General features: G+C 42.2%; 1 protein-coding gene across 1 annotated transcript in view; it reads left to right on the top strand.

Moving 5' to 3' along the window:
• The window catches only part of cpm (carboxypeptidase M), a 19,290-nt gene extending 11,625 nt beyond the window's left edge, over positions 1–7,665 (top strand). The window contains exons 5-10 of the mRNA XM_034863778.1: positions 2,549–2,648; positions 2,982–3,087; positions 4,297–4,467; positions 5,431–5,583; positions 6,263–6,411; positions 6,512–7,665. Of these exons, the coding sequence (XP_034719669.1) occupies positions 2,549–2,648; positions 2,982–3,087; positions 4,297–4,467; positions 5,431–5,583; positions 6,263–6,411; positions 6,512–6,781 (949 nt within the window). The 3' untranslated portion in view covers positions 6,782–7,665. The remainder of the gene's footprint in view (positions 1–2,548; positions 2,649–2,981; positions 3,088–4,296; positions 4,468–5,430; positions 5,584–6,262; positions 6,412–6,511) is intronic.
• The last annotated feature ends 3,867 nt before the right edge of the window (positions 7,666–11,532 follow it).

Genomic DNA, 11,532 nt, shown 5'->3' with positions numbered 1-11,532 from the left:
GTGTGTGTGTGTGTGTGTGTGTGTGTGTGTGTGTGTGTGTGTGTGTGTGTGTGTGTGTGTGTGTATGTGGTCAGTTTGAGGTCACCACTTTTCCAAACCGTACAAGGAAATGTTTTACTGGAGCAACTTAAAGTGGAAAGAATCAGCCAATGGGATTATTTCCCTTTAAATCAGGGATAAAAACAAATGTATTTAGAGAATGTAAGTTGTATTGATTATTGTGAAGTGATGTTTTGTTGGTAAGCTAATGACACATTAGTTAGTTCAACCCATTGGCTAAATTGTTTTATGGTATAGACCAGACAAAAATCTGGTTCCTACAATGAAATATCATTGTCCTTTTTTGGTTATGGACTAAAAAAAGAGACATTAAAGTGGAAGAAGTCCTCAGAATTGATTACTTAAGTAGAAGTAGTACCAGTACAGTGGTGTATAAAACACTCAGTAACAAGTAAAACTGCAAAACAATGATCAGTAAAAGTTTGTGAAAGCGGGCGGCTCTGCAGTAAAATCGACCCCTGCTGTATAAAGCAACACTCACTCTCTTGTGGCAGGAAGACCGTGGGAAACTCGAGTGCCTTTCCCACGGGAACGTCATCAGCAGCTGCTGTATCTCTGGGACTCACTACATTGATGAGTAAAATATCGTGACTATGGGACGGATTGTAATAACTTTGATCACTTTACATCTAGCCTGGGTGACCTATTCATTTAAAACCATTATCAAATTTGTCGTATGTGTTCACACACTTGGCCAATAAATTTGATTCTGATACCTTCCAAGGCTGGAGACTCTTTGGGACCCATCGTGCACCCGGCACCCGGATAAATGTTGTTTAACCCTTGTATTGTCTTCAATTTCGAGACCCTCTCGTATCATTCGGGTCAAGCTTGACCCGTGACTTATATGTGGTTTTAAAAACAATTCTTCATACTTCATAATCTATTAACAAATATTGTCTTTCAAACAATTGAGACAACAAATATGTTCAGGGAATGCAATCAGTGTCTACTAGAACACAATTAAAAACGGAGAGTGTGATTCATGTTTTTGTCATTAGGTTATAATTCATGGTAAAATTCCACTATGTGATCATTCTTATCTTGGAAAAAACACAAGTTGTCACATCCAGAATAATTTTAAGTTTATTGCAGAAAATAAGGTAAGGCCATTGATTTTCAGGTAGACAAATGTAACTTGTACCATTTTTCTTCTTGTAAAAATGGGTCAATTTGACCCAAATACCATACAAGGGTTAAACAGCAAATGCACCTGCGCCCCGGCGGAAAGTGATCATGCCATAATAAACCTGGTCTAAAGTCAATAGCGCAGCATTTCATTTTTATTTTAACAGCGCATTAGTAAAATGTGCCAAGGCTTGTGCACAGGGCGTGCACGCTATGCTACACAAAGACGCACAGCAGCACACAACATGCACAAGATTACAAATGAAAACATTACGGAGCAGTCGACCATCATAATAGCAACGTGCCTAGGCACAAACTCGTCTGGGAATGGGAGAGGACGCTCTGATTGGTTTATTGCATTGTACGCCCAAATGATTAATGACGACACTAATTACAATCCTTCTGAACCATGGGCCCGGTGCACGGACCCTTTTTTTGGCCGTTAAACCAGCAAAAGTGGATTTGGACACAGCGTGTGCTTACATCGTTGAAAAAGGGCCCTTTGTCTTGTTTGCTTCACAAATTACTAAAATTATGAATTTGATTGATTTGTGTGTTTTTTGATTGAAAAGACGGCGCACATTAAACACCAAAATGTGCTAGTGTTGGCCATATGTTTATTGATAATTGTAGTCATCTGGCAAGATGTTTTGAGACCAGAGCAACAGGTACATTATAAAGTAATAGATCAACAATATCCACATCCACACTGTACATGTAGCCGAGCAAGCAGGCCATGCAATACAACAAAACACAAAATTTTGACACATGCAATGACAATGAGACATAGGTTTTGGCAATATATCAATGCTGCATCGATATCGCGATATGAGATTAGATATTGTCTTACATTTTGGATATTGTAATATGGTAAGTGGTGTCTTTTCCTGGTGTTACAGTTAAGTGATATACTGTTATTTACCTTTACCCACTAAGTCCTCAAATCCTTTCTGGAGAATATTTATCAAAAAACTCATTGTGTAAATAACATTTTGTTAAAGCACTAATAGTCAACCATGCAATATTGTCGCAATATCGAGGTATGTGGTCAAGAATATCGTGATATTTGATTTTATCTATATTTCCCAGCCCCACATAAAATACAATAAAATAAATCAATTATAAAGTAAAAGAAGTTGGATGAAGCTGCAATTGACTAATCATTTTATCATTAAAAGACGAAAGAAGTTTGATATTGACCCTGATGTCTCTGATTAGAGGTTGAGCCAAAGACAAAAATGTGCCTTTTTGGACCTGGACGACAAATGACCCTGCTGACCTCCAATTCTGAAAACTGAGTCCCTGAAGATAGCCAGTCCCCGGTATTCCAGTTAACAGCCCATGTCTCTGTCTATTTCAGGGCCAACTTTAACGGCGTTGACCTGAACAGGAACTTCCCCGATGCGTTCGCTGGTCTCCGGAGGCAACCGCAGCTTGCCGAGCGGAATCGGGAGGCAGAGGTCGGTGTCCGTGTGTTCAGATAACAGATAGTAGTACAGATAGTGAAAGACCACTCTGCTGCACTGGGGGACATGTCCTTCATCACCATGAACCCACACACTGTAGTCTATTTTGACTCAATCCCACACAGACCGTCCTGTTGCCATAAGGACTCACTAAAGCACCAAATGTGGATAAATCCGCCACTGAATATAGTATAATATAGTACTGAATATTTTCTGCTCTTTGTTTATGAGAAAAATATACAGGCTTCATCCTTTAAACAATATTTAAAACCTGATGTGTTTTAAGTCCCCTCTGTGACTGGCCGGTTACAATGTGATGTGTTTCAGGTCAGAGCTGTGATTGGCTGGTTGAGGACTGAGAGTTTTGTCCTCTCCGCCAACCTTCATGGAGGTGCTTTGGTGGCCAGTTATCCCTACGACAACAGCAACGGAGGTACACACACTCACACACACACACACACACACACACACACGTGTGTGTGGAGGAAAGTTAAACAACAATAAGACCATAACTCAATAAAGACAAAAATAGACAACAACATTTTGGTATATTTTTATTTTTAGGCAACAGAGAAAGAGAGACCGGACACCACAAACCTAGACTCATGATATTGTTAATCAGCCTCAGATAAATATTTAAGTTTATACGAGCAAACCCACCATGGAGAGCCAACCAGCAGCCGTCTGGATAATTTAGCTGATTTACAGAATGTTATCATATTTTATTTAGAAAAATGTTTTCTTTAATTCATGCTTTGATTTTTTATTTTGATATCTCAGTTCTTCCTTTTAGTTGTTAAAGCCTCAATGTCCTTAATAAATCACTTTTAATTACCCTGTGTATAATGCCTCTCATTTAAACATAGTGTTCACGTCTACAGTATTACATTTTATATTTGGGGATATAGTTGCAAAGAAACTCCTGCACACTGTCGAACTTGCAAATAACAAATAGAACATTTAGGTACTGGTTTCGGTACCGAAACGTTGCCGGCTATTACATTTATTTTTGCAAGTCAGACAGTGTGCGGGTAGTCTGGATGCCAGCCAAACTTAGCCACGTCCACAACATTTGAGGTCGAGAAGTTTGGTGTTTATGCTCCAACCAGAGATGTGATCAGGACGGGCTTCATACGGTGATGGACGGACGATCAACAGTAACGTAATCCACCAATTCACCTAAGAGCGTTTGGGTTGAATCCATTAACCACAAAGACGGCCGCTGCTGGAGAACTGAGATGTGTAGATTTCGCCATCGCGTCTGTTGTAGAAGCTATAGACAGCGCACTCGATTTAAAAGAGGAACAGAGAACCGCGATCAAGGCATTTGTCAATCGGAAAGATAGTTTTGCTGTTTTTCCTACGGGATTTAGCAAAAGTTCAACATGCATCACATGCTCCGTTGCTCTGATTGGCTGTAGGTCTATCCAGTTGAGTGCAGAGACATTTTCAGTTGAAACATGTCCCCTAATCACAGCCCAAAGGAGCACTATCAGACTCATATTCGGATTAGAATCTGAGTATGACGACTACTCCTCCCCCTCCAACGCACCTGTCTCACATCATAGATCACGTATTATTTCTGTTCAGATTTTCGGCGCTTAAAAAACACACAAAACACAACTCACGTCTGTTTCTCCAGGCAGCGAGCTGGTGGGCGGGGCCAGCGTCTCTCCTGATGACGACGTGTTTGTCCACCTGGCCAAGGTGTACTCCTACAACCATGCTTCTATGCACCAGGGCGACCTCTGCAGTGACGGCAGGCCGTTCCAGGATGGCATCACCAACGGATACCAGTGGTACCCTTTGGAAGGTCAGCATGTCGCCTTAATTAAAGTCATTTTATGTAATTAAAGTCAGTTTTTTTTCAGACATTGACCCTGGAGCGCTTACTTTTTAGCTTCATAAAGGACACGCTACTTTCTGCAACTGCACTGAATGTTGACATTTTAGCACAGCAGAGTTGTTCAGTGTGAATCCCTAGAGGGACTTCAGCTGAAACCTGCAGAGGATGAGACAGGTACTAAACACTGATCCGCCTCCTCTGGTTCCCGGCTGCAGAAACCTGATCACTGCAACCCGATCCCCTCACTGCCAGCAACTCTACCTGAGGGCTTGTGGTTTGTGTCATGTCCTAAATAAAGCAGGGGTGCATGATATATCGACTCGTCCGTTGGCTGTGTGGCTGACTTGTTTTTGATTTGGAGCCCGCTTGAAACCCTATAATGGGCATGTTTCACTGGCCAGTTACCGTGGTTACCGTGCTACTTGCATATGTAAGGGCACGTCAGCACAAAAGTCCAGATTTTCTGGCATTGTCGGTTGTTTTTAACGTTGTCATTTGAACCTGAAATAGAGCCAACAAAGCCAAAAAGGGCTACATACACGCACCGTCCTGGCAACAAGGTTGCGCATGGTTACAGATGAGCTTAGATTTGGTTTAAATTTGGGTGGGAAATTTCTTTCTCTCGTACAGCCGGGTTAAAAATTTGATTGGATAGAGACACAGACAGACAGACAGACACACAGACAGACATGTAGGCTTTTGTGTGTAATTGTAAACTGACAAAAGTTGGCTATAGTCACAAAAGGACACAACACAAAGGACGTCAAACAAGGCGCTCATACAACCACACATAAAGTAGAAGAGAACAGATACTTTGCATTTTATTTTACATCTGTGTGTGTGTGTGTGTGTGTGTGTGTGTGTGTGTGTGTGTGTGTGTGTGTGTGTGTGTGTGTGCGTGTGTGTGTGTGTGTGTGTGTGTGTGTGCAGGTGGGATGCAGGACTATAACTATGTGTGGGCCCAGTGTTTGGAGCTGACTCTGGAGATTTCCTGCTGCAAGTTTCCTCCAGTCAATCAACTTCCTGCTCTGTGGGCGGATAACAGGAAGTCTCTGCTGGCCTTCATCCAACAGGTCCACCTGGGTCAGTACCCGTCTGTCTGTCTGTCTGTCTGTCTGCCTGTCTGTCTGCCTGTCTGTCTGTCTGTCTGTCTGTCTGTCTGTCTGTCTGTCTGTCTGCCTGTCTGTCTGTCTGTCTGTCTGTCTATCTCCAATCTGTCAGTCTGTCTTTGTGTATGTCTGCCTGTCTGTATCTTTACCTGTCTGTCTGTATCTTTAATCTATCAATGTGTTTTCTTGTGTGTTTACCTGTCTGTGTCTTTTGTGTCCACCTGTCTTTCTCTTTACCTGCCTTTCCGTGGTGTTTACCTGTCTGTCTGTATCTTTTCCTGTCATTGTGTCCAACTGGGTCATTTACCTGTCTGTGTACCTGTCTACCTGTTTCTGTACCCGTCTGTCTCTGTGTCCACCTGTCTCTCTGTATACCTCCATTTGTTTAGCTGACTGTCTCTATGTGCGAGTCTGCCTTTGTGTCTCGTAACACATCTATGCGCTTTTCTGTCTACCTGTCTTGGTCTTTTGTGTCCACCTGTCTTTCTCTTTACCTGCCTGTCCACTTGTTTACCTGTCTGTGGTAGAGACAGGACTGTGTATCTGTCGGACTGCGTCTCCATGCTTTTCTGTCACTTTTATGCCATTACAGCAAACTAAAACTGACCCTGGATCAATGATTAACAATCACCTGATAGTGTGTGTGTGTTCAGGGGTCAAAGGTCGTGTGTTCGATGGCTCCGGAGTGCCAGTACAGAACGCGGTGGTGGAGGTCAAAGGTCGCAGAAATATGTGTCCATTCAGAACCGACCGACACGGAGAATACTACAGACTGCTGTTGCCTGGAAACTACAGCTTCACAGTAAACACACGCCGCAGTGATGACGCCTGAACAACATCTGATAAGTTACCGTTACCCTCTCATGTGACATTAACGCTCTTCTGGTCTCTTGGATTGACAGGTGACGTACCCGGGTCATGAGGTTTTGACGGAGACTCTTAACGTCCCGCACGGTCCCGATTTCTACTCGGCCATGAAACACGACTTCATGTTACGCACCATCCCCACGACGACTAGGCGCACCTCGGCTAACCCCACCCAGGCTAGCCTCACCCCTAGCTGTGACTACAGGTTACAGCTGGAGGCAGGTGGAGTCGCCTCCAGGCCCACGTGGACGGGGCTGGGTGCGGGTCTCGGCCTGGTGGCGGCGCTCCTGTCCCTGGTTGGCTGAAGCTGCCCGGTGCTCGGTGTGACGCTCGCAGGTTTTGAACCCTCAACCTGCAAGAAAACAAACAACAAAAGGTCCTCCAGAGGTTTCTGAAGGTTTACCGTTCACCTCCAGCTTCGTCACTGCAGAAGTATTCTAACTCGAGGGCAAACAGGGAGGGGGGGTGGGGGGGCGGGGGGGCAGGGTGGAGTTAAAAGCCCTAATCACCGTCAAAGGTTCATACATGTCCTCGCTTAAATGGGTGGTGCTGGAAGGTGACCACACCTATGGTGACGTGGTGACTACTCGCCAAGTTGTTTTCACAGAAGAGAGCACATGAATACACAAATTAGTGGGAAATTAACTACTGAAGTGAGAGAAATATGCATCGACTTTGTATTTCTAGAAAGAAATAGATTTTATTTTCTTGTTGTTGTTGTTTTTTTACAATTGTTTTTAACCGTCATGCTCTCCTTGGGTCAAATTGACCCCATTTTAGGTATTTTTTTATTTTTTTGTCACAAAAAATGGGCCATTCAATAAGTTCAAAAATAACTTCTAAAAATGTCAACTTTCAAAATATCAAAAATCTTAAGAAAAAACATCAAGAAAAGCACACACAACATTGAAAAAGTGACAAAAGTGTTGTACAAAGCGATAATGTTGAGAAAAAAGCGCCCAAAATGTTTTGTTTTTTTGTCCATGGTTGACAGGAAGACAACACAAGGGTTAATACCAATCCAGGACCGCTCCTAAAAGGAGGACAAACTATTTAAAACTTAGGATTCAAGGGAAAAGACAGACATAACAGTGGCACTTTCCTGCATCATAGAGAGATGTTCCACACATGAAGCAGCAGGTTTTCACCGAGAGATTATTGTATTTAAATTTTAAATGGATCACAGGAGGAAGATCTGCTGCCTGGGGGGGGGGGGGGGGGGGGGGGGGGGGGGGGGGGGGGGGGGGGGGGGTTAAGTCTTCCCTGCTGAATATTTCCAGCATGTGAAGGGGCAAAGGTAGTGATGAGGCTCATTAAGTGTGGTGGAGCTGGACCATTATATGTGAGCAGCAGCACTTTAAAATGAGCACTTGCAGTCAGTGTTGTTAGTGAGAGTAGTATTTAAACCAGAGAAAAGGGAAATTGAAGTAGTGGCGCGTCGATATGAAGCCAGCCTGATGACGCCACGCTGTAATCATCCGTCTGAACTCATCGAGGTGCGTTTGAATGACGCCTCCGGATGATTCAGCCTTCACACGTTTGTACAGGCGTTCATCCTTTCGGCTTATTTCATTTATTTTTGTGTGAACCCGAGGCCTGAGACCCCCGATAGGGTGGTAACAATAATCTGAGGGGTCACAAGGTGGACAACAAGACAGGAAATAAGAGAAAAATCTCATTTCTGCCACACAAATGACCTCTATTGTTTAAGTTTGCTTGTTTTATTGTGAAATGTCTTGATTCTCATGTTCATTGCTGGCAAAACATCCTTAAAAATCTTTTGGTTTTCATAATTTGGAAACAACATGGACGCTTCAAAGAGGATATATTGTATTTTATTGCTCAGAGCGCTTAACCAACATGTTCATAGCTCCCATATTTACCGTACTTGTTAATAGGTTAACGTTAATTAATAACTTTTCTAAATAATCAAGGTAAATCTACGAGGACAGCAACTAACCGTTTCAACCTGAAACCATATTACAAATTACATGTGGGCAAAACATGTGTATGCAATATGTGAATGAAGTTTTTACCATAAACCCAACAGTTACTTCTGTCCATGTTTCTGTGGAATATGACGTCAACTCGGCATGTAGCATAATAACATGACATCATGACTTCATGTGAAGCATACACGCCCACTTTTCAGCCAAACGGCGTGTAATCTGTGCTCTGTACTCACGTAAACACACACGCCACTTGCCGTGTTATTGCGACAAGAAAGCGACGGTTGAGTTTCGGAAACGGGACACGTGGTTGGGTTTAGGAAAAGAACAACGGGGTTGGCTTTAGGTAAAAAAAAGATAAAAAAGACAACCCTAACCCTACCCCCCCCCAACCAACCTTTTTCACCCTTCCATACTACTCGCTATGGCGTAACTTCACACCCAATCGCAAGGTATTGTAAATCAAATGAAGCCAAACGCCGTGGACAAACGCACTAAAAAGAGCGAGTATTCGTCTTGATAACACACCAATCATGGCATACAGATTGGCTTGTCATACATCCGCCATTTTATGAGTTCAGTCTGCCCTCATAGTCTAGAACAACAGAAGTAGATTCCCAGAATAATTCCATTCACTTCGGGACACAACAGCAAACTTCGAGCCAGCAAGCTACACACTGAAGAAGAACGTTTGAAGGCAAGCCTGCTCGCTTCTTTCAGGGAATGGTTGTAAAGATATCTCCTCTCTCAATGCTTCAGACACACGGAAATGCACTTAAGTACCTCAAGTTATTGTATTGTGTGGACGGTAACCTTCATTTAAGATTGGAAGTGGCGTTTTGTTTTGCTGGGTGCAAATGTTGCACCAAAACGAGTTCCTTTTGTGTGATTGGTTTAAAAGAAGCAATCACTTTTAAACGAAGTTTATTAGTTGTTTTTCCAAATTATTGAAAATGATTATGAATTTTGTATAATTATTATTATTATTAATTAATTATAATTATTAATATTCTTATTCCGACACCACGTGAATGCAGCATTAGATCATGATAATCCCCCAAATAGAAGACCGAGAGTTATTAAATCCATTAATATAAGCTTGTTCCATGCATCAATAACGTTGATTAATCTCAGAATGTCTCTTTGACATAATGCTTATATGCATCTGAAAATGTTAGGAAGCACTGAATCAGAGGTGAGCCAGCTGAACCCTCAGCTCATACTGTATCTGTACACACTGTGTATTTATATACAGTACATGTACACATTTGTGTACATCGGGTTCAGAGCAGCTCCGATGACAACAGCGGGTGCGATGCTAGTTTTAACACAGAGGTCGGTGAACTCGTCCTGTGGCCTTCTGCACAATTTTCTCCTCAATCAAACTTCATTTTTTTAGCCAAATATCTTCTACTCTTTTTGTACTTTTGTACCGTTTCATATTAAATGTCACTTCATAACTAAATCCTCTGTGCCATGTTAAGACTGTTGTGCCATGTTGTGACTGCAGGCTCCAGTCACACCTGAAACACCAGACCTCATACAGTACATGTTTCTTTTTTTACATTTATTCTTTTACATGTTTTATTATCTGTAAAACACCAGTGGAAACTGTCAGTAAACTGGTTCTTAAAGCAAATGTTACATTAAAAGTACAAACAATATTAAAACATTGCAGTACATCGGTTGTGTTGATGATCCGCTCTTAACTTAAATTTGATCATTTTTAAATCCTGGTTTGGCTGCTGTGTGCTTGGTCTCTGATGTATATGAGAAGTTATGTATGACAACAACAACAAATACTTTAACTTTGGTACATTATGAGATATTTCATTGTTAAATGAGTCAAACACTAAATTGAAATTATGATTTTTCTTCAAATGTACAAGTGTGAAACCCTGAGTCAGGTTGTTAAAATAAAGAGATAATAAAGATTGTTACTGACTTTTTTGACATAGCATAGTTTCTCCTGAAGGATGAGATAAATCGAAAGTTATTTTAAGAAATGTAATCTGTAAAGGAACTAAGGATGTCAGATAAATGCAGTGGAGTTAAAACTAGAATATTTCCCTCTGAGATTTAGTTGATAAGAAGTAGAAGGCATAAAATAAATAGATGTAGCTCAGAATTGCCCTTAAGTAGTAAATTATACCACAGAAATGGTGCTTAAAGGATGACAATGCAACAGGTTTCTATCATTTGCAGCCTCATTGTCCTCAGAAATAAACAAATACAAACTTAAAATGTACAAGCAGAGCAGAGAAAGAGTGTTTCAGATGACAGCGGCGTTGGTGCTCCGTCCCCCTGAGAGACCAAAGACCTCCAGTGGGTCCATCAGGTCTAACTCTTTATTCTCCGTGCATTAGAAGACGTGTTACCTGGATGTCTGACAGCAGAAACCGGTTCCCCCGACAGACCCAGTGGTACGTCAGGCAGCCTGAGGTGAGGACTCAGCATCCATAGGGGTTTACTCCCAGAGCAGACCCCCCTGTTTATCAATCAGAGGAGCTGGGCTCACACAGAAAACTGCAAAACCCTGGAGTCCAGCTCCCAGCTGGGACCGGGCTAATGGGAAGGACTAACCCTGGTTTAGCTTTTTCTCTAGAGTCCTCCTCCTGATGTGGACTAAGAAGATGTTTCACCAAAACCTCTTGGCAGTTTGGTAAGTATTACAGTTATTTATGTATGTATTTGTACTGCATGATTTGTCTTTAAAGGTCCTATGACATGGTGCTGTAGACCTTAGTGGTCCCTAATACTGTATCTAAAGTCTCTTTATATAGACCTTAGTGGTCCCCTAATACTGTATCTGAAGTCTCTTTTATATAGACCTTAGTGGTCCCCTAATACTGGATCTGAAGTCTCTTTTATATAGACCTTAGTGGTCCCCTAATACTGTATCTGAAGTCTCTAAGGCCAAATTTTCTGAGCGGGCAAGGAAGAGAAAGGGGAGGTAACCTTTCCCCTTATGACCTCATATGGGTAAGATCCCAGATGGGCCCATCTGGGCTTTCATGTTCTCTCAGAGCAGGATACCCAGGGCTCGGTTTACACCTATCACCATTTCTAGCCCTTGGGGGGCCATAGGAAGGCTGGGGGGACGCATA

This window comes from Etheostoma cragini, chromosome 23, assembly GCF_013103735.1.
Source record: "Etheostoma cragini isolate CJK2018 chromosome 23, CSU_Ecrag_1.0, whole genome shotgun sequence".
Classification (NCBI taxonomy): Eukaryota; Metazoa; Chordata; class Actinopteri; order Perciformes; family Percidae; genus Etheostoma; species Etheostoma cragini.
Note: the sequence above shows the minus strand (reverse complement) of the source record. Positions and strands in the feature narration are given on the sequence as shown.